At 44.5% G+C, this 27,792-nt stretch overlaps 1 protein-coding gene across 1 annotated transcript in view; it reads right to left on the bottom strand.

The window, feature by feature from the left end:
• Positions 1-1,391: 1,391 nt before the first annotated feature.
• Positions 1,392-27,792, bottom strand: part of met (MET proto-oncogene, receptor tyrosine kinase) — a 41,776-nt gene continuing 15,375 nt past the window's right edge. The window contains exons 3-21 of the mRNA XM_035425473.1: positions 26,990-27,181; positions 23,060-23,194; positions 21,709-21,882; positions 20,246-20,406; positions 19,727-19,829; positions 19,443-19,579; positions 18,717-18,881; positions 18,143-18,242; positions 13,256-13,474; positions 11,918-12,067; positions 10,485-10,641; positions 9,711-9,851; positions 9,249-9,482; positions 7,687-7,767; positions 6,497-6,678; positions 5,971-6,080; positions 5,318-5,483; positions 3,675-3,811; positions 1,392-2,966 (exon numbers count right to left, since the gene is read on the bottom strand). Of these exons, the coding sequence (XP_035281364.1) occupies positions 2,756-2,966; positions 3,675-3,811; positions 5,318-5,483; positions 5,971-6,080; positions 6,497-6,678; positions 7,687-7,767; positions 9,249-9,482; positions 9,711-9,851; positions 10,485-10,641; positions 11,918-12,067; positions 13,256-13,474; positions 18,143-18,242; positions 18,717-18,881; positions 19,443-19,579; positions 19,727-19,829; positions 20,246-20,406; positions 21,709-21,882; positions 23,060-23,194; positions 26,990-27,181 (2,955 nt within the window). The 3' untranslated portion in view covers positions 1,392-2,755. The remainder of the gene's footprint in view (positions 2,967-3,674; positions 3,812-5,317; positions 5,484-5,970; positions 6,081-6,496; positions 6,679-7,686; positions 7,768-9,248; positions 9,483-9,710; positions 9,852-10,484; positions 10,642-11,917; positions 12,068-13,255; positions 13,475-18,142; positions 18,243-18,716; positions 18,882-19,442; positions 19,580-19,726; positions 19,830-20,245; positions 20,407-21,708; positions 21,883-23,059; positions 23,195-26,989; positions 27,182-27,792) is intronic.

Genomic DNA, 27,792 nt, shown 5'->3' with positions numbered 1-27,792 from the left:
CCAGTAATGAGTGACCATGGTTCTCTAGTCTGTGTGCATGTTAAATTAGATCTTTTGCCTGGTGAAGGGAACATAAGTACAGTACTGAGGGTCCCATATATACGACCAAAAGAGGGCGCTGATGATGCCTTATTTTCTGTGATTGGTTAGTGCCCTTGTTGTCTTAGAAGTGTAATGATTCCTTAAGCCAGTGGTCTCCAGCCCTGGTCCTGGATAGCTACAGGGACTGCTGGTTTTTGTTTTCACCTTAAAATCAGCACCCAGTTAAGACCCAAGACGCCAGGTGAGTTGAGCTAACAGTGCAATCAACTGCTCTAATTGATTCATGAAGTGCAGAGTCACTGAAAACCAGCAGACCCTGTAGCTCTCCAGGACCAGGGTTGGAGACCACTGCCTTAAGCAACTTGGCTGCAGTAGCAGCTAGGTACCAGTAGTGGTCATTCACATTTAAACAATGCAAAGTGGCTTGGAATGTTATTTACGTTTAATACAAAATATAAATCTGATGCCCTGAAAAAGTCTTACAACTGGTCTACATTAAATAGATGATGGTGTACGGAAGCTGGGGGAAATGAAATGATAAAATCCAGGCAGTTTAGAGAATGGCCAGGACAGATATGAAACTCAGCTCCTATCTTTGCCTTTCCTGCTGAGTCTTGCTACCTCAGAGTCATTCAATTCTGTTTACTAATATAGTCCTTATCACTACAGGGGAGATAATGAAGCCGGGGGCTCAGACAGCCTGGTAGAGATGCATTCTTTCAGTACCGATTCACCCAGGTGACAGTTAAAACAAAAACACAGCAGCATAGACTCACATAACACCTGGCCAAAAACCTTAATAGTTCCAGACAAGGGGTACTATAAAGAAGATGCAGATGCAAACACATATTAATGAGATGCTTGCTTTTGCTTATGGTACAACAGGCATGACCAGACTGACACCCTGATGTTAAACTCAAGCCTGCCTAACTTTCATGGATGTGCTCTGTTGACAAATCCCAGGCCATTTACTTTTTGTGCTCTGGCTAAAACTGAAACTGCTGCTGATTATGCTACTGCTGATAAATAATAATAAAAATAAAATAATAATAATAGGCTATAATAATAATAATAATAATAATAATAATAGTAATAATAATAATAATAATAATGATAAGTTTAGTTATTCAACATTTTCTTTGAGGTGTGCATGGAATGAGATGGTGACTGGAATAGAAACATAAAAGAGAAGAACAAGTGAGAGAATAGATAGCAGGACGTGATGCGTCCTAGCTGTCCCCATCCTGCTGTGTCTGTTTCAGACTGAAAAGATCCCATAGTTGGAATAATGGGTAACAGTCTACAGGTACGACTGTAGGCATCTTTAAAGAATGAATCACAACCAGCCCTGCATTGCACAACCCCTTCCACACAGCATGGAAACTGTGAGAAAGGTACGTTGTAATTATGGCTTTATTACATTAAGTCATACTGATGACATAACAGTAACATGTACCATCATTCACAGATCATCTTCAAAACACAAAAGACACTAGAAATATACATACCGGTTGTCAACATCACAGGTACGACCATTGATTTACACAGAAATAATGCCAGCAAATTAGATGGAGAAGAAAATTTCAAAGCATCTACTACCTGTTCCAGTTGGTCTGCAAAACCTGTTTTTGTACAGTACCCATAATTTCCCACTACAATATATACACATACAGGACATAACACAAAAGATGAAACGTGAAATGACAGACCCTTACTCTCTTGCACAGGATCAATGATTCATTAAAATATAGTCTCATGCGCATGTGTTGTACCACCTGCCTGTTAATGTTCATCCTCTGGACCAACTCTCAGGTTGTTTTAAATATAATTTTTCATTAAAAAAATATATAGTACAGCACTTTAACATGTTCACATATAACATTCTGGTCATCACTGGACTACCTCTAACAGCATTGGGCAGAAAGCACACCAGAAGCAAACGAGAAACAATGCACATACTTCTTCCGGAAACATTTGTACATTCTTCAAAGGTGACTCCTTTTGTACGCATAAAACATTAAAAGCTGAGAAATCTCAAAGTTAATTATACTAATAAAATATCCAGTGTACTACTGGCCAGGTTGTATGCTGTTGTTTTACCGCAAAAAAAGCAGTTTCCTACCAGTGATTGATTTTGGCTTCAGTAACATCACAAATACACGATTCAAAAAGCGTGGAGACGGCTTTGCACACTTTGTTGTGATGAATGCAGAATATTGTTCTGTTTGTGGGGAAGAAGCTTTCCGGACACAGAAGACAATGAAAGTTTGCAACATGAAGTCCTTTAAGTGCCAACCATTCCCCCCCAAAAAAACAAAAAAAAAACAAACAAAAAAATACAATTTAAATACACTTCAGGGGCTGACATTCCATACCCACGCTTCAGTGAAGTAGCCGCACCAAGGGCAGCTGGTGGAGAATGGACAAGTAGGTAACAGTGAACAGGCCAAAAGATACAAGCCTCAGGTTAACAGTGGCAATGACAGATACCTTTCCCACACAGGTATGGATCATTCTCTCACATGCCTCTGTGGAGGGCCAAAATTCACTAGGAATATTGTCTCCTTTCAGGTCCATTAAGTTCAGTCATTTTCCTGTGGCTCCAGGATTATCACCATGCTCAGTCTGGTGTCTGTGGCTCATATAAAGCAGTCTCTTGCAACGCAACCCTGCAGTGTCTCATGCAGTGCGCTCTCCTTGTGTTTCCCACGATTCAGGTGCAGCAGGTCCTATCCAGACTGCACTGAGAGGGGATGAGGGAGGGGTAGGGTGTCACCTTGTCGATGTTGACATAGGTGGTGTTCAGCAGGATGTAGTGCTCTCCACTTAAACTGGAGAATATGGCAGAGATCCGAGACACTAGCTCAGAGAAGGTTGGTCGTCTCTGTGGTTTTGGGTGCCAACATTCAATCATTACATTGTACCTGTGCGGCAATGTTAAAAGTGGGAAAAAAACATTACATTAGTGCCAAATAGGTGTGGCAAAGGTGTGACAGGTGTGGCAAAGTGGTGAATTAACTTCAGTCTATCAGAAGTTTTAACCAAATGTTTTACCCCAGTGATTACCAATCAAGCAATATGAAGTATATTGTTTTACAAAACCACACACAGGGTGAGTGTAGTGTATAGTAGTTTGTAGGTTACTTTGGGTCATGTCATTAACATGTAATGAATATGCTGAGATCTACACCGACATGCCTTTCAAAGATGAAAATGCAGAGCCATACTGCTCATTACACAACTGTTTATTTAGAGAAGCTGAAGTTATGCCTTTCAGTCTTTCATTTTGTGTTTTTCCTGTCTTTGAGGATACATGACTCCATCATTTTGGAATGCCACTGAATGGCACAGGAAAGTTCCTTCCTGATGCCATCACATGATATATAGCTTCCGGAAGTCTTTTCCGAGTGATTCACTGAGCAGTTATCTTGTGTAGTCACACTGAGCTATTAACACCTCACATGCTGTAAGGCTACATTGTGTCTAAAGGACTGAATAACTTCCATCTTCCACTCTACTCCTGACCACGTTAAAGGGAATGAGCTCTCTCTAAGCGGCACTTAAAGCTTATGTATGACAGGAAAGTACTGTATATGTTAGAGTGTGTACGCTTGCGTATGTGCTTTACTCACAGTGAGTCAGGACAGAACTCCGGCTGTAGCAATCTACGGCCTTGCAGCAGGAATACAGTGATGTCAAAGGAGTTGACATCAGAGTATGGGGGAGCTCCTCGTGTCATTAGTTCCCATAGCAACACACCAAAAGACCACTGTAAGGAGAGAGATCACAAACCAATTAAAACTGAAAAACTGCAACAGGTGTGTGTGTGTGATCCCTCCTCCATTATGCTAGTGTCAGTAACTACAGACCTTTGAGAGATTTAAGAGCCCTTTAAACAGCTTACTTGTTGTAGTCATGCAAGAAATATTTTCAGCACAGTTTCACTGATGAATCACCTTAATTCATATATCTAAATCAATAGAGAATGTTGGGTGCACAGTGTTGGGACTTCAAAAACGGTAATCTTATTAAGCTCAATGTCTGAGCTGATGTAGAGCTGACCAGGCAGCTGGACGTGAGACATGAGAGAATGGGTTGAAATGCCTGAACCTGGGGTAAAACAGAGGTGAGGTATGGCACGGTCTCCTCCAATGGTGCAGCAGAGAGCAGATGTGTGTGGTTCTCAACCCTTTCATTATCTCTTGCCGTCATAGTTCTTCCTCAAAGCCCCTACTCTTACTCAGCTCACAAGCCAAACACACCTGCATTTAACAGTGAAACATCTGTTTGTTAACTGCTACCATACACAAAATACTACCAGACCTTGATAATGCATGGTGAAATGCTTGTTAAATACAGTGTATTGTTTAACTTGTGTAAATGGGATTGATTAAATGTGAGTAATTTTATCCAGCTGAGAGCCTTGCGACAGACTGGCAACCGGTCCAGTGCGCATTCCTGCCTCTCGCCCAATGCACTCTGGGATAGGCTCCAGAACCCTCCGCGACCCTCACCAGGAATAAGCGGGTATAGATAATGGATGTGTGGATGGATTGAAGGATTGTCCAGCAAAGATGGTTGGAAGACCCTTGTGTTCTCAGGTTGTACACCTGATGTCATCTTTGCAGGATGTTTGAGAAAAATTTCAATAACCATTAACGACTGAATTATTAATATTGATAAACTACTGTCAAAGCATGGGACCCAGGGAAGTCTTCTGTCAGTATTGAATTATGACAGAATTTCTTATTAACTTTATTAATAACCTTCATGCAGACAGTCAATACTGCCCTAAATCTAACTAATCAAATTTGAGACAATAATAGAAATGAATGAATATAACAAGGGCTTGTTGTCTTACATTCACTAATGTATTGTTTCAAATTAAAGCTCTGTGTCTTACACACTAATTCAAAGAAAAATGGCTTATCTGTTAGACATGTGTAATATCAGCTCAGATATACGCCTTCCAGTAGCAAAGGTTGTAGGCATGAACTCTAGTGTGGCTTCCCCACAATGCTATGACGTGCTATCAATCAGTGCTGAAAAGTGCTGAAAGTTGCTTGTTTATGACAACGTAGTATGTCCCAAAAGCCATTGTACGTTTTACGCACATAAGTACGCTGAATGATACTATACATATATAGTATGTAGTATACAAATTCAGATGCAGCCAAAGTGATTGCTTCAAATCAGAAAGTCACTGATAATATGTTGGCCTCCACCTCCCTCCCCTATCTCTAGTGAGCCCATTATTCAGCTGAAAGGTCATTACCACATCTGATTTAGACGTGAACTTGTGTGTCTGCAGGCTCTCCAGAGCCATCCACTTGACCGGGAGCTTGACACCACTCTTGTTGTGCACGCTGTAGTACTCCTTGTCGTACACATCTCGAGCCAGCCCAAAATCGGCCACCTTCACTACGTAGCTCTCATCCAACCTGAGATAGAAGGAGAGAGAAGGGTAAGAAAATGTGGAGCACTGATCAAGAAGCTGTACTTGTAACCAGGTTTCAGTTTGATTTCCCAGGTAAGACAGCGCAGTAATGCCTTTGTGTAAGGTGCTTAACTCAATTTACTTCAGTAAATATCCAGTAGTATACAATAGATGGATAATGCACAAAACGTAATGTAAGCTATGCGAGTCGCCCTGGGTGTGTGAGCCAAGCAAATAAATCATTTAATGTGAAAGGCTTTTGGCTCCCTCTGCCATACTCTGTGGAGTGTGACCAAAGCGCTTGAGCTTCCTAAAGCCACAAAAGCTATAAATCCAGACCGAGTCAATGCTTTGCATAACCGCCAATGAAAAACAAAATGGCTCCTCAAAATAGCAGTCGGTGTCAGTGCTCCTCTCCCTCTATGAATGTGTGGTTTAGCCATCATTGGCGGGTGTCAAAGCTCTAGGGCAGCTGAAAAGGCATTGCTCACATGCAGTTCCTGGCTGCCAGGTCTCTGTGGACAAACTTCTTGCTAGCAAGGTACTCCATTCCCCTTGCCACCTGGAGCCCAAAGCCCATGAGGTCTTTCACTGTTGGATTCTGTGGAAACAACAAATACAGCATTAGACATCACACAGAGTATATACAAACACTAAATGGACCATATTTCCCACAGACAACTATGGCATTAATAAAGAATCAATAATGCATGAATGGATAAAGGAGAAGAGAGGGGACTGTATGCAGGTGAGTCCATGCAAAATGGATGCAGTTGATAAGTTAGAAAACATTATGGAGGCAGTGGATAAGCCTGTGCATACAATTCATTAGCCAATGGTGGGTTTATGGCAATGGCATGAGAGCCATAGGCTGATGTGTGAACAGGTTATGGAGGCTTTGGGTGAATTTCTGTCCATGATATGGAGGCCGTGTATGGCTGTGTGAACAGGATATGGATGGTATAGGTGGTTGTATGAATAGGATACGGAAGCCAATGATGTGCATGTAGCTCATACATGTGTTTCATCCCTGATGAAGTTGCGCAGGTCTCCATGCTTCATGTAGGGCAGCACCACCAGCGGGGAGCCCTGTGGGGGCAGGCAGATGCCCAGGAGCGATAGCACATTGGGGTGGCTGAAATCCTTCATAATGATGCCCTCCTTCAGGAACTGCTCCACCTCTTCCATGTCTGTGATGCCTGAGAGAGACCAGAGAGAGGCCTTACTCATCATAGCCGACACAGTACATCAAGGGGCAAAAAGTGTCAGCCTGCATGCACACACACACATACATGCATACACGCAGGTATGCCAAGCGCTTTCTTCCATTCTCATAATATGGCATAAAGCAGCAGGTGTGTGCAGACAGCTTAGTGAAGCAATAAAGAGAAAGAAGCATGTGGTACAAAAAGGGATATGTGCTAGAACTTAAATGAAACAAAATTATAAACCTAATCCAGGCAATATCTCAGAAAAGGTCCAATTTAACTAGATTTTTATCCAGAATCCTTTTAGTGAGATGATGGCATCATATGAGTGCACAAGAGCACAGACTCAAAGCAGACAGTTCAATGGGGCATTGCCCCAAAACCCATTTTTTAAATTGTTACAGGGTTATGACATTTTGACCATGATAGTTCCATTACTGAATCACACATCAATATTTCTGCCAGGTGGCATCTCTCCTTATTTCCGAAAAATATAATTTGGAAAATAATTACATTTACCCTAGCTAAAGCATTCTGTTAAACCTTTTATCATAACTCTGATGGGAGGAAATGTCAAACAAAAACTGAGGTAGTATTCAGTGTCAATTTTTAAAATCCCAACGTTCAGTGAGGTCACTGAAACGAGACATAAATGATGAAAAATTGTTTCAAAGTTTGCCTGTAACTGAATGAAAGAAAGGGCTCATACACAGTATATCAGCCGGTGACAAAAGCAATGTATGGTTCACAAATCACCACCCGAGAAAGAATGAAGCCATAAATCTTACGGCTCAGAGTGACTGTCTATGCGATTATGGCATATCATAACGAAGCATCCCTTAAAAAACCCCATCCATCACAATGCTGTTTTTAAAGCTCACAATATCTGAGAACCAGGTGTTAAGAAGTGCGAAGCTCATCTGTGGCTCAGATTACGCGCAGGCTGGTCGTATTGGTGTGGCGCTGCGAGCTTGTGGCGAGTCTCAATCGGTTACTCACGGTTGAGGGACTTGACAGCACAGTGCAGCTTTACTTCATCCTGGGCCAGGAGGGTCCCATGGTAAACACAGCCAAAATGCCCTGGATCACAAAGAAACCGAGTCAGACCAAAGGCTGACACAAAACCACGATAACATGGCATCCAGTTCTGATGTGAAACAGGAAACGCAGCTTAATCTGAGCATCCAAAACAAAAAACTACAAACAAAAAAATGCATGTTTTTGTGTCTTACTCTAAGCAAGGTACTGGAACAAACAATTATAGATTATCTGGGCATCATGTTGGCTTCATGAAATTAAATGAATTGCGTGAAGTGTAAATTTTAGGACACTAAATTTTATGAGTTGATGCCAGTTTATGAGTGTATGTGTTCCTATCTTTACCATTATCTTAACTAGAAAATATGAGCAGTTAACCTTACAATAATCCTCAAGAAGCTGAAGTTAACTACAACTGGAAAGGAACAACTAAAAAACCTGTATAAACCACATTGAAATAAGACTTTGATAGGAAGATCTATTACTACTTTGGAAACGTTACAACGTGAATTCAACCCTCGTCATTATAATTAATGTCCTTGGTCACTGTCTTTGGCAAAGGACATTTCTCAAAATGATTCAATGCCCATTTACTCCGTGCATAATTCAGGTGTGTCGAAAATATGCCTCTTAATGGTGGGAAAAATGAAATAAAACCGTTTGGTCAAATAAAGACTTTTTAGGAATGCAGGCAGCAGGCACATAGCCAGAGTGCCTTTCAGAGCTGATCTATTAAGGTTTTATAGAGCCGAAACATGCTCTCCCTGTGTTTAATTTTCTATCAGGAACACCCTCTGTGTCTCTTAGCAAGAAAGTCTTGGAGCATGTGGGAAAGGCTGGACCTCTTAAGCAGGTCGATACGCACGCCAGAGAGAGGCCTGAGAAACAGAGCCCTTATTTCATTATTTCATTATATATATTATCTCTCTGGGTTAGGAACCTGAGGGAGAGGGGGAGGGGTGGGCCAGGGGCACAGGGGGCAAGGAAGGGGGTAGGGGCTTCACAGGCCTGTAGGAATAATAAAGTCTGGAGTAATCTGCCTTGCTCTCCGCTATCACATTCTCCCACATGGCAAGGGAGTCACGTTACCACCTCGGAGCGGGCAACCGTACAACAATGGGCCTGCAATTCAAGCCGGGGAAAAAAAAAAAATCATCTCACACCCCACAAATCCGTCAGCCCCCCGACACCCATCCTACTGCCCTGAGAACAGAGGGGGTGTGGGGCGCTTTGAGGGCTGGGATAAGCTGAAGAGGGAGGGTGTGTGTTGCAGTACTGTACACTGTAAAAAAACTGTAAATTGTGTGGTAAAATACTGGCAAGTCGGTTATCAGAACCGTATAAATAACGGTAACAATATGTTAAGCAAACAACGTGTGAGTGCATGCATGTGTGTGTGTGTGTGTGTGTATGTATGTGTTTGCATGCATGTATGTGCGCTTTTGTATTTGTGTGTGTGTGTGTGTGTCTGTGCATGTGAGATTATGTATGCATAGTGCATGCGGATGCGCTTGTGTGTGTACCTCTCCCGATGACCTCATTCACATGCAGCAGCAGGTCGTTGGGGTTGATGACCACATGCTGGACTTCCTTGAGCAGCTCAGGGTGCAGGCTGGCCATGTCGATCTGGACGGCAGACGGCAGAAGGGGCGTGGCCAGTTCGGGGTCCCCTCCTGACAGCATGGGGGACAGGTCCATGAGGGGATAGGGAGGAAGCCTGCAGGGAGCAATCGCCTGGGACAAGGGCATGCTCTGGTCTGGAAGAGAAGTTAAAGGTCAAAGGTCAAACACAGTCCAAATGACTCTTAAGGGCAGGGCCCTAAACAATTAAATGGTGATTTGCCCTTTCAAGCACAGGGTGGAGGTGAGTGATGAGGTCAAGTGGCATGCGTGAGACAACACAAGATGGATGGAGAGGAGAAAGCGATGACGAAACGAAAGCGTGTGAGATATCTTCACCGGGTAAGGATGGAACAAAAACGTACCCTCCAGCAATGTCGTTCTATAGTCCACAGACTCGTGGGAGACCATTTCGTTAGTGGGACTGACACTCCTGGCGTTTGCCAACATGTCCAAATGTGGAATGTGCGCTCTTCCGTCATACCAAACCATACCCTCAGCTAAATCTACAACACACAGGAAGCAGAGACTTTATGCAGGAAGAAGCCTGTACACCTGGCAATACTGAGGCAGATATAGAAGACACATACTAAGATGTTACCACACTGGACCAATTACCTAGCAACAGTGATTTATAATAAAATTTGATCCTTAATAAGAAAGCACAAAGTCAATCACGACATGTATTGATTCAGATGTCGATATGACGACGGTCATGTTGCGGTGGCTTTGACATACTACCGCCCAAACACAATTAAATCCCTTGTTATTTCAGTGCATGGCAACCAGACCAATATTTCTGCATTAATGTAAGCCGGAGGGTCTGCTGTCAGAGACACGCCTGTGGTGGGACATGCTTTGCAGTTAGCAGTGATGTAATCTCCTGTGCTAGACAAGAATGATTGCACTGGTATACAGTAAGCAACGGACTCGAATCAGGGGAACACACACTTGCACACACATAAACTCATACAATCTTCCCTGACCATTTACTGCAATGTTAGGACACAAACACACACACAAACAAATATACACACACAAACACAAACCCCACTTTCAAACTCAATGCTCAGACTACAGTATTATTTACATACAGGGCACACACTCTCTGTGTCTATGCACGCGGACATACTACGTACCCTTGATGTGTTTCTTCTTCCTCCTCCACATGAGGAGGGCAAGGAGGAGCAGGAGGAGGATGCTAATGGAGACCACGCCCGCAATGAGAGGCCTGTAGTCCTGCTCCTGTGCCAGGTACACCTTGCCCAAGATCACTGAGGAGCTTGCCTGCTTCCACTATGCATGGACACATATACCCCACACACGCACATGTACAACAACACAGGCATATATACAAAAACACATACACATACACACAGGACCACACACACATACGCATACACAAACCCCACATACATAAACACACAAACGCATAAATATATACGAACACATGTGGACATACACACCCCACAAACACACGTATGCACATAGACAGAGAAGCAGAGAAAAAAACACAATAGCCAGTCAGACTGCTTCATCCTCATCAGAATCCAGAATCATCAGACTGTTCCATCCTCCCCTGAACTCCAGAGATAGGGGGTCAGATTCAGATGAATGGTGAGAAATTAAATCCCTCCCCCCCAAATAACATCACCGGCCAACCCCGCACCTGTGTCATCACTGCCCCCGACAGCGCAGAGAGCCCCACGCTCACGGATAAAGGGGAAATTTGATCAGCGATATTGCCGCCATGCTTTATCTCATACAGAGAAAGACATTATTAGGTTTTGTTTGGGGAAATTGGGTTTGTTTTTCTGTGTTGAGATGGAGTGGGGGAGATGGGATCAGACGGGGGCGGGGGGGGGGGGGGGGGGGGGGGCGAGCGTCTGGACAGAGGCTCGTCTCAGTGCAGGGGGGATATTGCCTTCAGGGGGCTGCCCTTGGTGGGAGATAAGCACTTTATGCTGAAGGTAAGGCCACTTTCTATCGGCTGCACAGCAGACAATGACAGCAGCAAAAGCTTCTGCCCAACGCTTCAGGCCAGACTGTGGAACACCAGAGGAGAGACCTCGTCTCTGAAGTTTTGCTGACACATGAGAGGATGGTAACATTACTCTAATGGATTTCAGGAAAGAGTAATGTCACTCATTGTAGTGTAACAATGCTATGTAAGAATATTTCAGACTAGTGTATCAGGGCTATATAAGAATGTTAATCTAGTATACAAATGCTATTGAATGTTACACTCTGTACCAGAGGCAAATAGAAATGTGACACTCAGCAGTGTACCAGGCCTGTACATAGACGATTGTAGTGCAACATGAGGCCAGATATACTCTGAGTTTCATGGGGGTATTTATATTCATCCAGACTGCTTTATGAAGCCAAGACCAGGAAATATGTGTGCAACATACCCTTATTTTGATTGCGCGGCCACGATGGGCCAGCTTGAATCACACCAATTCTCGAGTGCGAATCTGGGGGTTGGGAGGTGTGTGAATGAAGGGGAGCGCAGGGGGAGGGAAGGAGGAGAACATGGGGGATAAGGGCGAGGGGGATGTTGTGCTCTCACCTCCACCTCCAGCTCCCTGGCTCCGGCCTGCAGCTCTGAGGGGAGGGTGCACTCCAGCGTGTTGCCCTTCAGAAGGACGGCCTCGCAGGTGCGGTTGCTCACCCGAAGCACCTCGCCCTGCACCACGGCGTCCACGTCCACCCGCGGGACCTGCGTCAACCCGACCCCGAGAGGAACAGAGCGGGTCAGGGGTGCGGGAGAGCCCCGCGGCAAAGATCACAGCCGAGAGCGAGGCAGCTGGTCTTCTCCCGTCCTAGTCAAAAAACTTTTCGGCCGCCGCATGTGAACAAACCCCTTTTGTCTGCGTTAGACGGTGAAAGCCTACCCCGAACACGCAGGAGAGCGTTCGGCAAGAATGCATAGCAACTGTATTTGCTCAACGAAAGGGAGCGAAAAAGAACTTTCCTCTGAACGCAGCTGGTTCTGTTGTCTGCATGCAACGGGCCATAAAGGGAAAGCGAATTCCTCACATGACAGAGCGGGATTTCTCGATTGGACACAGTCCGCGGGCCGCACCTGTTCTCACGCTGCACAAGCCAAATGGAAAGTCTTAGAGTGGCAGAGTGTGAAGAAAGAAAGTCAAATATTTCACACAGGGGCTCTTTGGGGTATCTGGGTTACTGTCCATCACAGAGAACACACGTGCAAAATTCTCCCTTCTCAGGAACAGTTTTTTGCAAACCAGTCACTTCGCATTTTGCCGTTGGGAAGTCAATACCATCAAAGACGATGCATATGTGCCACAGGCCCAGTGTTTATAGTAAATATAATTAAACTCATGATAATAAAAAGAGGTGGATGTCTTTGTTTTTTTGTCTATAAATTTTGGACGCCGTCCAATTATAAAATGCAGGGAGATAACAGTCTACAGCAAAGAGCCAAGATAAATATCAAATTTGCATTTGGCAGCAATGCATTTTTAGCTCCATCAGTAGGCGACTAAATAAGACCAATCAGCATAGTAAACAGTCCTGGCCTCCTGGGCAATATTAACCAATCAGGATCTTTGGAATACTGGGGCATTATGGGCCTGGGAAAGAGAGACCCTATGCAACTCACAGCTGTTACCCTTAAAATAAAAAAGGCTTTTGTCATTATTTTGATCTCTATTTCACTCACCAAAAAAGCGCACTAATTTATATGACCTGTTGCTAACAGTTTGAGGGTTCCGAGACAGGAGAAAAACAATGATGGATGGTGACCACTTTAGGAACTGTGCACAAAGGGCAGGGAAATTGACTCCTTTCCTGTTTTGGTTGCATATTGTTTCCTGTTTCCTCCCCTGCAAGCTAAACCGAAGACCCTGGGTTGAGGAGGAAGGAAAGGACGACGACCAACCTTGATCTCGAGAACGTTCTTGTTGCCCTTGGAGGTGACGGTGGGCTTCTGGAACTCCTCGAACCTGGGGTCCTCCACATACATCAGCTGGAACTCCCTGGAGGAGAAGCCATCCAGGACGAAGGAGACGGTGGTGACGATGGGAGGGTGGAGGTTTAGGGCTTTCAGGGATGGGGTGATGCAGAGGATCACCTGCTTGTCCTCACCCTGCATGCAGGTCTGGACAAATAAAATAAAAAGAGCAACAAAAGAACACTGTAATCCCTCTGCTGAAGTGGAACAAGACACACCCTCCTCCTCAGTCTGAATCTGAGGAGAAAACCATTGGCTGGCTTAAGCCTGACACAAAGGAGATTGACTTTTGTGATGTTTACACTGCTAACTATTACAAATGGTGGAGGACTAGACGCACTAAAAGCTGCACTAACATGTCAGAGAGAGTATGTAGTTTAAACAGCCCTAACTCAAGTCCAGTTTTGTCTGCTACTGTACATATGCCCAGAGATGCCATTCCTATGACTCATCATCAGACTAGCTTTATAAAATAAAAGCTGGATATCCAACCATCAGATACACTAAAATGACATCATCCTTTCTTTCTCATGTGAAATATTAGGATACAATCAATTATCCTCAGCTTTCACAATTAAATTTAAATTGTTCCATTTTTTACACCTATTTTCTCCATATTTGGAGTGCCCAAAGTTACAGTATTCATGCTCATCCCAGCATGCACCTGGCATGCACTCCTGTAGGCTTTCTCCTCTGTCAACCTCACACAGACATTAAGAGATCACACAGACATTGCCACATGAAGGATACTTCATGTCTAGCTAGTGCAGACCGATAGTGGCTGCTTGATAGACCAGGAGCCAAAAGAGTGCAATAAGACTCTGACATCCTACTGAAAACCCTTCCTTCCTTCACAGCTGGTACTGGCGTGGTCTGGAATGCGCACCAGGCTATAGGGTCTGTCAACACAGTAGAATAGTACCTTCATAGAATGATCCAACCACAGCCCAACTGTTAGTTTTTGAAATTAACTTGGCAAACTGTCTGAGAAGTAAAAGTTTCCCTTGCATTTATTAACAGTACCAAAAAATAAAATAAAAAGCAAAGTACCTAAAACAACGCAAAGGAATAATATACTTTCAGAATATGAAAGAGGACAGCATGAATTCTAATAATGATTATGAACAATTCTCCTAAATTAAAAACGGTTATATTTGACTCATGAAGGGCAATCTGGGTTAGAGGGAGATAATATTTACCAAGCCTGCTGATTCTCACAGCTCCAAACGGAGAGCAGCAAAAGGCTCCAAGCAAATGGAGTTAGCCCTATGGCAGACAGCCAAAGACGGTTACTACAAATATCTGTCATACTGTAACACGGTTGGAGCCAGTCTCTCTGTTTATTTATTCTCTAGTCCTCTAAGAAAAACACCCCAGCCCAGATACCACAAAAAGGCTTAGCCACATAAGGCCAGGGAGAACAGCTCTCACACTGTTTATTTAGAAACACGTGCAACCTTCAAAACATTAACAGACTACAGTCTCTTTAATGTCTGTGGGTAAACTGAAGAATTACCTGGGGCCATTTACAATGCGGTAAAATGCATGATAAAATGCAGGATCTACATTTGAGTGTTTTTATTCCCATAGTAGCTATTTATGACCTCCACACGAGCACTAAAGTCTGTTTCAATTTTGCGCTAAACGTCCTGTCAGCATCTCACTTTTCTTCCAGAGCTAAGCTCTCCATAGAGCAATAACTCCCGCAAGAGTCTAAAGCACTCCGTCCATCATTCACTGGCTCTAAATAAAATTCAAATAGACTTGTCAACACTTTCCCCCTGGAGATAAGACATGAGGCAGCTCTTCATTCCTTGCAGCCCTCAACTCTGAGTTCGCTTGCCAAGTCTGTTTGAGGAGGAAGTGCTTCCTGAATTTCCATTGTATCACTTGTAGTTTTGTAAATATTGCTTGAAGAGAGCTTCACTGATGTCAGCAACGGGACTGAATGTTTAATAAACAGCATATTGGATTTGCCTGCAGCAGATGAATGATGTGTTAAGAGCTTGCTGTGCGGTACTCTGTAATGAAATGTCTAAACATTATTCCTATTGAAATCCACACAGTATTCCTATTTTAGTTAACCCTGATGGGACAATACTAGGGGAAACAGCTCAAACGAGAGACAGGGAATGGCTTTCCAGCATTGGGCTGTATCTGACCTGGAACAAGCCAATTTATTTATCACTAAGACAGGTGGTCCGTTCAGAGGGAACGTGGGTTTCCGTGTGTCTTTGAACCCCGCGTGACTTTGTTTCCGTGTTCCGGATAAGGCACACATACGTGTCAGCAGGTCTGCTAGGTCAGAACTGGTGCAGGAACCACGGAGGTGTCCCAGGGGACAATCTCATTTCTCTCCCCCCCCCCCAATTTCAGATCAGTCCTCGGGAATCGAGAGGAATGCGCACAGGCTTTTTACAGCTTCCTGCTCTCAGACTGTGCCAGCCATTACCAATGAGGCATAGAATATACAATCACTCTAATGCAGCTGGGAAACTGAAATTGCTGGAAGTATCTGCTTTTCCCAAGATCTGGGAAAGAGATATGCAAAGAACATAAATTTTAGTTTCTTTTGTTTAAATAATGCTTGAGTTTGTTTTCTGAAGACCTAAGAATACTTGACCCAGCCATTATAATTCTACATATTTATGTAATTTACATAAATGTAAGCCATTGAAAAATGACACCAAGGGGGTTAGAAACACCAAACATATATCAAATAGATGGCCTTAAAATGAATGAATGAGGGATACTTGATCTTAGGTTGTTTTTTCTTTGTTAGATTAGATTTTTTTAGATAGAGCTATCATGTGTAATTATCAGTCATTTCAGTCGACTAGGGTTTCATTGATTAATATAGGTTAGTGATTGACAGCACATGATAACTCCACCCACTATTTGGTTCATGAATCTTCACTCCCGTCACAATGCCATATGTTCATACCCAGTGACTACTCCCAGTGATCAATCCCCGTGACTATATCAAGTGGCCTTGCCCATGCTCTGTAACCGTGTGGTTTTTTTCCACTGCACTTTTTGACAACACCCTGTGAGCGAGGCCAATTGTGTTGATACGTGCTGCAATTAATGGGATAACCGGACCTGTGCTCTTGCGACAGAGCAAAGTAAGGTGCATCCCAGCAGAACAAAAAGACAGCAAAGGCCATAACTTCATACAGTAGGTCCTGTGAGGCCGCTTTGCGAGAGTGAAACTCGATCCATAATCCACAGATTCCTCACTGACAGAGAACAACCGTCGCCATTGATGAAGAGACCTGCACAGACTGAAGACAGATCCGCTTCACTTACTTGTCAAATATCAGGAGATTTGGATCTACCATTGTGGAAGACAGAGACGGTCTTTATGACAGCTGCTCTAAATCTTATGCTGTCATAGAGAATTACTCCAAACTGTTTACTAGCAAGAATTTATGAAGCAACAGCTGTGATGCTTAAAGGACATCCTGTATTAGATTATTAGGAATGTCATTTTAAAGCAATATCATTTGTAATGTTACTTCACAGTACTCATCGGTCTCAACTAAAGCTGTGTCAGTTTGCCGTCAAAGTGAAAATGAGAACGTTTTAACTGCCAGTATTCTATCTTCTTTACAAGAGACTGACAGATGTGCTTGGCAGTCTAGAACATGATCTTAAAATACCAGCTTCATTTTACTCACGCTTTCCTCAAAGAAATGATCATGAAAATTCATGTGTAACTTATGGAGCTTCAATCTTTATTATCCATTTATAATACTGGGTGCACTACCCAAAGACACTGAAGTTAAGTACTTTTCCCATGAGTATGACAGCAGTGCATTTACCAGGATTATTTAAACTTGTTTACAAGTACTTATCTTTACGCACTCTGCCTCACAATAACCCTGACACAATCAGCAATAAGATTACTTAGATTACTTCCAGGGTCACTGCCTTGAGTCCAACCAGCAAATATGTGCCTGTAGGGACCGCAGTGACAGGGAGAAGTCTACTGCGGATCTGTGGGGTCCACAGTAACAGAGACATAGGGACATGCACCGTGTCATTCTATAGGACAACAGTAACAGGGAAACATAGATGGTGGTTCTGTAGGCAGGGGGCCACAGCCAGAATGAGCTGTTCTGCAGGAGCCGTTAGGGGCTGCCGTGTCACGGAAACGTGCAGGTGTGTTTCCGGGTGAAGCGCTGCCCTGAGGAGTCTGATCTGAAACCGAATACGGTGCAGGTTTTCCGTGTGCTCCGCGCGTTAGAGTGAATGTCTCCCCACGCTTTGAAGACTTTTCCAAAGCAAGCCTGAAATGATGGGGAGCAGAATCATGCAAATTATCTTTTTCTTTTCTTTTGTTTGTTTAAACAAGTGGAAAACCCCTGATGGCTTCTCAACCTCGTGTGCTTTGCTCAGCTGAAGGGACACCTGTGCAAACCAGCATTTAAATTTTTTTAAAAACAAGGAATTGCATTTCAAAAGTGTCCCGAAACACAAGATGCAGTGTCTATAGCTTTACGACACATAAAAAAAACCCTTTTCTAAAGCACAGCATAAAATTGATAGGCTGTGACCCTGTGGCAGTGTTAGTGCTCCTGTGCACATAAACTACCCACACAGGAGAAACAAATACCCCCTGTGCTGCTCTTTATGAATGATGACTAACCGCAGCGCACAGTGTGGATTTCACATTTCCCCTCCTTTTTTTTTTTTTTTTTTTTTGCAAGCCTCGCCGTTCTTTTTTTCCCCCGGAGCCTAATGGCTATAGCACAAGCATGACGGGGAGCGGAAGGCATTTCGCACGGGCAGATTTCTGACCGCCACACTCACCACCTGGAGGACCTTCCTGCCGTGCTGCGTGGTGATGAGCATCTGCGGCCGGAGCGCGGAGTGCAAGTAGGCACCGTGCACGGACACCGTGCTTCCTCCACTGCGGGGGGCAAATGGAGAAACCTGCTGTTAGGGGCTTTCGCTTCCAAACGCTCGGACACGGTTCCTGCCTTTGTGGAAAACCGTGTGGGGAGCCTTCCGTGCCCCCCCCTCCCCTTTATAAAGGGGCACTTTCTCTTTCTCTTGCAGAGCCCCTCATCTTTCATCACTTCCTCTTGGCCCCTTTCTCTGTGGCCAGAGGGGAGCATGAGCACGGGGTTAGGGTTACGCTATCTGACAGGGGGGAGAAAGAGTACGGCAAGAGGCGATGGATAACAGGGAGCAGTTAGGGTGAGGCATCATGGGTAATGAGAGGGACTTAGGGGTGAGGAACTGCACAGTAGGTTACTGAAAACTTAGTCTAGTTTGGTGAGCAATGTGGTGGGGGGGTGGGGGGTGGGGGCGATTGAGTGTGGAGTATTAAGGACCAGTAGGGTGAGGTACTGTGTGTGGCGACAGAGGTCCATGAACCCACCTGATAAAGGATCGGGACGGCTGGAATTTGGAGATAAAGGGATCCTCATTGTAGGTGAAGGGGACGGGTGCAGTGAGGACGGCCGAATCGATTTCCAGCGCGACCGGCTGATTGGCAGGAGAGGACTGGGGTGGGGTTCTACACACCAAGGCACTACGGGACACGCTGCAGGCAGAGCAGAGAAGCAACGAGTCAAACTCCTACACGGCCAAGAAAACAACCCCCGACACACTCATGACCCACTTATTTCATGGTTCAGTCCAAAAGAAGATCAGTGTGTTACAGTATGTCTGTTTGGACACATTTACTTGCATTATAAAGACTTAAAAACAGTACTGCAGCGTAGTACAATGGTTAGGGAACTGGACCTGCAACTCAGGCTACATGTTCAATTCCCAGGTGGGGCACAGCCTTTTGTTCCTTTCAGCAAGGTACTTAACTTAAACTGCTTCAGTAAATATTGATCTGTATAAACTGATTGTATGTAAACAGTAAACTGTTTAACTTGTCCTGGATAAGAGCACCTGCTAAATGGCTATAAAAATAAAAACGTAACGTAATGTAATAAAACACAAATGCTATTATAAACATTCCTCACCTCAGACCATTCTGATTATCACAACCACTTGATTGCATTAAGAGTAACTTGTTACCTGAAGGAAGTTAATTAACTGTCGTCAGCTTGTGCTGCGGTTACTGTTGAACGATCATGGAGGAATTCCTCACCTCTGCAGCTCGCATTCTGCATTTCCAACAGTGATGCGTCTCTGGGTCCCACTGTCCAAAAAGTCTCCTCGAATGGTCAGCAGTGTCCCTCCAGATTTTGGCCCAAACTCTGGGAAGATTTCGCTGATAACAGTGTTCTAGAGAAAAGAAGGAAAGAGCAGGACAACAAGGAGACGATAATTTGAACATTCATTGCATCATTAATTTTCTCAGCAGGTGTCAAATTGAGCTCACAATTTGCTCATTGTCCGTTTAAGCAGCTGAGTATTTGTTTTTGCCCATACCACCAATGAGAAGCCTTCTTTTTGTGCCAGCTCCTTTCCGCTGTGTACACTGATGGTGCGGTTTTCTAGAGGTGCCTTCGCTATGCCTGGTGTGCAAACCAACCTGTGGACAGAAAGCAAAGTCACAAAACCAGTCACGGACAAGGTGCCTTCAATGCTCTGCTGGAGTAAACATGCAGAGTGCCAAGGGCAATCTAATCTTGCCCAAAGCACAGCACGCTTGCAGAGGCTATTTGTTTGGGAGAAGGAACGAGTGCTTCTCCACAATGGGTAAACTGTGAACATGTTAATTTTATGACATAAAGGGCATTGAGCAACAATGATTTATGGCATTGTGATTCAGATTAGATAACTGAAAGTTTAAATACAGCAATTTTCTCTCGATTACCCATTGAACACAGTCAGCAAAGTTTTTTGGGAGGGGGTGCCTGTCTCTCAGGCAAAAACAGGTGGGAACAACTCCAGTGAAAGATGTTTCTGGCATCCAGAAAAACTACGCAAGTCGTAAGGAACTCTCACCGATTTCCGTTGCTTTCCCGCGCGTCTAGGTTGCACGGGGTTCCACTGACGTCGATTTTGATTAGCCTCGCATCAAACCTCTCGCTTTTATTGAATCCAAAATCCCTCCCGCAGATGGTTAGCTTTGTCTCTCCTCCAACAGGGGTAGTTGAAGGGGAAATCTACACAGTACAGAGACACGCAAACTGCTGTTAAAGCAAAGCACATAAACAGAGTCTATTTTGAAGCCTCTTTGGGGACTTTAAAAGAGCACAGCAAGTGCACATTGTGCAAGGGCAGGTCTGACTCTCGCTGTGCTCTTCATTCACGTTAATGAAAACACATGCATTCCACCAGGGTTACCTTGGCAGTTTATTTTGTCGCAGTGGACAAACTAACAGCAAGGGGTGCAGCCATAAAACACATAAAAGAAGCCCTTCCATTAAAAAGGATCACACTCCTCTCCCTTGGTGTTTATGGAACCTGAATAATTGTGAAAAAAGTAAGACCATCTACAAAACAAAGGCTGACAGCAGTGGAAAACCTTCTTCTGTTAGTAGTCTTTAACTTGTAAAGCTCTCCAGCTGAGAGACACGCAGTTTCCAGAAAGTCAAAACCATTCAATCTCCCTCAGGCCTCTTTAAAACTCAAAGCTGTTCAGCAAGTCTAGCGTTAAATTGGCGTTATTTTCTGGCTTCTTTTAAATATTTTTCCACCAGAATAACTTTGACATGCAAGCTGGTGTCAGGGGCTGCTGAGAGATAGATATTAAAAATTCAAAATGACTAGGACTAGGCCCTTGGGTGGCTCAGCTCGTTAAGGCACTGTTCCACAGTTCACTCTTGCCTGGCTGGCCCAGGGAGGAAGGGATTCAGCCAGCCGGAATGACGATGTGTCACTGCGCACCAACAATAGCCTGGGTTAATTGGGTGCTCACGGTTCACCTGTTGCACATGTCCTCCAACTCACATCTGTGCAAACCCAACCTGTCGACTGTGGCATGAAAAGAAGCAGCGGCAACACAACACGCTTAAGAGGACAGCACACGCTTGTCTGCGCTCTCCCGAGTCGACAATGCAGGCTGCAACGACCGATGATGAAATGCAATGATGAAAGCCCTAATAGGCTCAGATGAAATAATCTGGACAGGTAGTCACTGTTATCGATAGTGTTATAGTAGACATGCAAAGGCGAGCGCTCAATTAACCTGTCACATCACAAGATAATGGGAGCGGACCAAAAAGGATCAACAACCCCATGTGCAGGCTAAATGGTTTAATACATTCATGTGCTTTCACCAAGCATGAGTTTTATATTATGGAGATTAGTGTGGTTGCTGGCAATAATAAGCCATAGAAATATAATATAGTAATAGAGATGTAACTGACATCAGTTCTGCTCAGATGGTGTGAAATCTAATACTCTCTGTGTCACAGGGAGAATTTCCTGCCTCTGGCCCTCTGCAGTGTTGGGGTTGTGATTACCTTGGTGATGGTGGGAGGACAGGAATCCTCAGTCCAATGCGAGGTGGGGCACTGAATGGACCGGGAGCAGCGGTTGCCGCACCAGCCGCACCCCATGAAGGCCGGAGCCAGGAGACAGGAGCTGCAGGACCACAGCTGCTCACAGCCCGGACCCACCAGGGGGACTTTAGTGATCTGGGCCCAAGAGAGAAACTGATCAGGAACTAATGAACGCCAGTACGGTTAATGACACACCATGTCACTACATTCACGACGCAGTACACGCTGTGAAATAGTCTGTGTGGCTTGTCTAGTGATAAAACAGCAGATCCGGCAAAGAGATGAGGCTTAGACAGTAGAACTAGCAGTGTAGTGTTTACCTGACTGTCATAAAAGCAGTCACAGTGTGACTAAAAACCTTCTGTTGTTTTACGTTCAATATTTAAAATTTAAATATGTTCTTTTTCAGTGTTTTATTTAACTTTAGGTAAAATATTTTTCTTTTATGTTTTGTGTCAGACAGCAGGGGAAAGGGAGGGGAGGCAAGGATGGTTTCATATGTTAATGTGCTAAAATGTAACTCCTTTCAAACTAACAAAGAATCCTTTGAATTCTTGCTGAGAGGAAGAAAGTTAAGGAGAGGAGGGACGCACAAGTGAGAAAGGGAGGGGGGAGAGGGAGAAAGAATAAAAGAGAGGGAGGGATAAGATTGTGTTGCTCACTCTTCTTTTGATTGCGGGCTTACTAATGTCTTGGCACTCCTGAGAAACAGGGAAGTCATCACATAGCTTAGGTGTGACGGCTGATCAACACCTTCTGTTTTTCCCATAAAATCAGCAGTAATACTGACCCTCTCAGTTTGAGAGTCTGCTCATTTCTTTTAGCCAGACTCAGCTCATTTATTTTAGCCTCTTTCTCTCTCTCTCTGTCTGCTTGTATGTCTGTCTCTCTCTCTATATCTCTCTATTTCTCTATCATCATTGCAGCAAAAATTGCCATTGCCATTGCCAATAAGCCATTGAAACATATTGAGACAGCCTCCAAGTTTAAAATAAATACTTTCAGTATAATAAAATTCATATGTAAGCACTCTTAAAATCATATTGACAGATCTGGCAAAGATAGTCAAAGTAAAGGACATTCAACAGTAAAGTCATGTTTTTTATTCCTGGCATCATATGACATTTTTATGATAATGGGTGCGGTGTCAAATTTAATCAAGCAGGCTGTGACCTCAAGAAAGAGAACGTCTTTGATTTATTATCTGCCAGGGTCTGAGACTGGCACCTCCCTTTCGTGCCAAGTGGTTTCATTTTTGGGCAGAGGGCCTGAAAAAATGAGAATAATTCAGCAGTCCGTCCAAGTCATTCACCTTGTTTCCCGTCACCAACAATACAGAGGCATTGGGCCATGGGGCGGGCAAGAGGAGCACCTCAGGGGACACCCGCCCCTCGTCCAGTCGGAAGTTCACGTGGGCCACCCTTTGTCTGGACCGGGAAACAACCACCTGGTATTGGACAAGGGCAAGAGGAGAGATGTGTTTGTTTACAGCACAGATCCACCACTCCACCCCTCCCTAGGCATCTCTCAATATGAAAGAGTACATACAGTACAGTAAGTGGAGCACAGCCATAGGTTACTAAGGGCGGGCCTACGTTATACGATTGTTTTTTTTCTGATTGGGACCAAATTGTAAGAAATGTCACAACTCGCAAGGTATGAGAAACATTCCGAACCAACCCAGCTTACAGGCCCACAACAGTTTTTTGACGTGTTAAAAAAATTTGGGCACAGTCGGCTTGAATTCGTCAGGTGTGAGAGGTCATGCAAGCTGATTCCTGTTGACCAAACAGGAGATGGCTCCGTGTAGGGGATTCCCCGGTGTCCTGGCTAAATTCCCAACCTTCTCTCTCAAACTTGCCACCTAATCATCCCCTAATATAATTGGCAAAAAATTAAAAATAAATTCTCTCCCTGTCCACCTTAACTAATGTGTGGTGAGTGTTCTGGCACAAAATGGCTGCCGTGCATCACCCAGGTGAGTGCTACACATTGGTGGTGGGTGAGGTGAGTTCCCACTCATCACTGTAAAGCACTTTGAGCATTTTGAAAAGTGCTATATAAATGCAATGATTCACTCATTCATTGATGAACTCCCGTCGTTATAGCCAGAGAGAAAATCGTATAATGTACACCAGCCCTAAAGCAGATCATCTCATCAATTATAAAATAAAAAATCAGCGAGTCGTGTGGCACAGTCTGTAGGGCGGCAGACTCCTGAGCCTTACCCTAATCCCACTTATTCAATCCTTACCATGGCACCGTCTGAGCTATCATACTCTCTCTACCTGTTACCCTATCGGAATAAAAGTAAAAAAAAAAAAAAACAATGAGGGTGGGCCTGTCTGCCCCCCTTTCTCTAAAAAAAAAGAATCAAATCAGGGCTGAACAAAAATGAGGATGACTGAAAAAAAACTTTTAAATCCTTGAGGCGTATTTGAGTTTGTGACACCATAGATACATTTTGCGTTGAATTACATAAGATTATATTTTCAGCAGCCTTTGGCTTATTTCAAAGAGCTCCGGCTTTTGACAACCATTGTACGAGACGGACACACCCTGTTACGGATACCATAATAAATGATTCAAATAATGCAGGTAAAGATTACAAAATCTCTTTAGTATCACCGTAGCTGCAGGCTAAAAGAGAGCGAGGAAACAAAAGCAATTGCTTTGGGCTTACGGAAGACAAAGTACGTCACGTATTCAACGTGTCAGGAGGCGTCTGAGTTTTACATGCCTTTATGTACCCCAGGCTACATTTATCATCCGCGGTTACGCTAAGATTACGTCGCTCCAAAGCTCCAGGCCGTGAAAACACCATTCGGCGTGCGCCCCTGTAATCACGGTCTGTTTGTGTTTTCCCTGTCAGTAGAGCAGGGTGAACTGCATGGCTGTGAAATCCAATCATATTCTCTGCTGTTTCCCAAAAGGACGAGCACTCTCTGCAGCACGTTACGGTGAGTCACCCGAGGTCGCTCACACTGAATATAAAGAATGCCCGCATACCTCCACGGAGACAGTCCTCCAAACAAAACCCGAAGGGGCCCGGGGGGTCGAAATCCACCCCCTTGCCACCTCTTTAAGAGACAATCCTATCTGCCGGAGAGAGGGTGCTGGAAATGCAAGTTCAACTGCACTGCAACCCTAGACGTATGGGACTGAACTGTGAAAGGACCTTAAGTTAAACCAAACCATTTCTGGAAGGGTGAGCTGCAGCTGAATAGGCAGAATAGACCTCAGCCCAAAGACCTGAGATGTGTCATCACGGGAGAGATTTCTGCTGCTTCCTGTTCTCTCCAAAAAATGCTGTGATATTGTTATGACGTTAATAAAGCGTTGCAGAAATGTTGTCCGAATGCCATGCTCGTCATGTAATGAGGAAATGAGTTCCTCTAATGCGAAACTCCACCAGTGTTCTCCGTGCCAGATCTTTTCACAGTCACAAATGTCTAAATATACAGGAAACGGGAAAAAGTTATCAAAGAAAATCTCTACATCTGCAGTTTCACACACTGTCCTGCCAAAAACCACCACAAGCGTAAGGAGTTTACTATTGTGATGGATGATGTTAACCATTACTAAAGCAAAACTGATGGAAATTCTGTCTAAAATCATATTCACAATGGAGCTCTTACTTATTCATTGCTCAACGATAAACTCAAAACAAATTTGTAAGAAGAAGCTACAGCATATGGAATAGTCTTTTGTCCACATTTGAGAAATGTGCAGCTTATTTGGATCTGGGAAAATTTTCATTTGGACATTTTGTTTGCTGATGAAAGTCAAGATGACCAAAACAGTGGGCGTATAATTTAAAAAATGCATTTCTAAATGAGACATTATGTGGTACAGTTTTTCTCTTCTGATGCACCTGTCACAGCAGGCGTACAGAAGTCTTCTCTTATTTAGTCTAGAGCCAAAAGCCCATGGGCAGTAACAGGTTTACTATGAGGCAACGACTGTGTGAACTACATCTTATTGAGTATGAATGAGGGGAAACTGTTCAAAAAAGTCCACAACGTTATTATTCCTCACATGAAAAAGAAAAAAGCTTTTTCTAGCGGGGAACATTTCCTGAACCTGAAGGCCACAGGGGACCTTTCCACAATCACCATCCCTGGCTAAAAGCATTTTTTCCCCGGGAACAAAAGGTAAACAAATCCTAGTCGCGTCGGACGGGGCCTGCCGGGTCGATTCTCACGCACGCGGTCAAGGCTACGCGGCGCTTCTCTCGCGGGGGCCTCCGCCGCAGTCCCGACAACAGCTGCAACCACGCGCCGATTCCCACCGCCGATTCCCGGAGCCGATTCCCGGGACAATGGAGGAGGAACGGCGACAGCTGCGGCCGCTCCTGAAGCACGCTGCGTGAGCGCGCTGTCATCGAGGCCCGGCGCTCGCCATTAGCTCGCCATTCGCCTGCAAATCCGTTTCCGCGCAGCTGTCGAGCTTTTCTGTGCCACGCTCTCGCCCTTTTCTAATAGTATTCATAAGAACAGGAACGGGGCGCTAAACCGCATTCGAAAGGAGGGAGGGAAAAAAATCTGATGCTTATTAGTCTCTCGCTCTCGACTCATTCACCAGCATAAGTTCTCATGTGAATACGCCTCGTCGGATGAATTGGATGTTCTTTTTTTTCAATGTAATCTTTTATTTATTGATCTGTATTGTTTTAGAAGTGAGTCAGGGTGAAAATTTCCTGCAGCCTGTTGGAATGGCATTGATAAAAGAGGCTTTGTTGGAACATGCAGCTGGTGCATGGGATAACTGGAAGAGGTGATGTGGTTGTTCCGCAAACAGGAAAACAGCATGGCTCCAAACCTGCCCAGGCACCTGCGCCCGCCAATTCTAAAGCCCGCAGTTTCTCTGGTCACGTATGAGTATCCTGCCCATTTACATGCACAATGAAAAAGGGAAACTGCCAAGTGCCACCGCAAGTTTTATACTTGTGAATTCTGAGATTAAAGCCAAGTACAGAATAGTATTGTCAACTCAGATGAATTGCCAGAAATGGTACGGTGCCTCGAAAAACAAACACATTGCTTGACTGACTTTAAATTGAGATTTGTTTACCAAATCCAGGTCTAAATGAGTCTCTGTTTGTCTTATTGCGTTACGGTGACTGTTTAAGAATATGGTCAAACAATCATAACTCAAGAAGCTGTGGTTACTGGAGGGAAACCAGTGATGTCATGGTTCCTCAGCTGCTGTGACCTCTCTGACCCCCGATTCCTTTTGGTACCTGGATGACTCGGCCCTCAGAGGTTCCCAGGCTGGCCACGGTGTCATCCTGCATGGGGGCGACGGCAATGGAAGTGAGCAGGACGTCATTGAACTGGCCGTTGAAGTAATCCAGTCGCTTCGTTGTGCTGGTGACTTCCAGCTGGTATCCTTGCCCGTGCTTCCCACAGGTGGAGGAGTCATCAGTGGAAGTCTGGAACAGAAAGGCAACAGAGCGGCAGGCCAATCAGAGAGCAGCTAACTTCCATCAGGGGGATTAACGCATCGGATCTCCGACATCTCAGACACAGCGCTTTTAATGACCCGTTCAGAGCAGCCGAAACTCAGACAGACAAAGGGGCTTTTTCCACTCTCTGAAGACCCCGTGGTTAATGCATTTAATGGGCAACTGGCCCAGAGGAGAAAGCCAGGCCCAAGAAAATATCCACGGCCCAATATTCTATTACATCTGGCCAACTCCTTAAACACGCCTTTGGGCTGTCAGAAAGTGCCTAGCGGAGAGCTCTGCACCGCTGCCTCACGCTGATAGTGTGTGTCATCCTCACAGATAGCTCTCCTCTGTGATCACAGAGGCAGGAATGCCTGGGAAACAGGGAGCGAATTCTCGCTGCTCTCTGCACTTTTCCTGCCAGCGTTCCTGGGCTTTGTGCGGCTGAAACTCTCTGAGGTCACCTGCTATTCACCGCGGGGCTAAGTGGTCAAGTTGTTCTTGGTTCAGAAACTTCAGCTTGCAGCAGAAAGTCATTAATAATTAATGAAACAAGATCCTGGCTTTGATGGCCGTGACTAAACTACTCTATAAAG

Source organism: Anguilla anguilla, chromosome 7 (assembly GCF_013347855.1).
Source record: "Anguilla anguilla isolate fAngAng1 chromosome 7, fAngAng1.pri, whole genome shotgun sequence".
NCBI lineage: Eukaryota > Metazoa > Chordata > Actinopteri > Anguilliformes > Anguillidae > Anguilla > Anguilla anguilla.
Note: the sequence above shows the minus strand (reverse complement) of the source record. Positions and strands in the feature narration are given on the sequence as shown.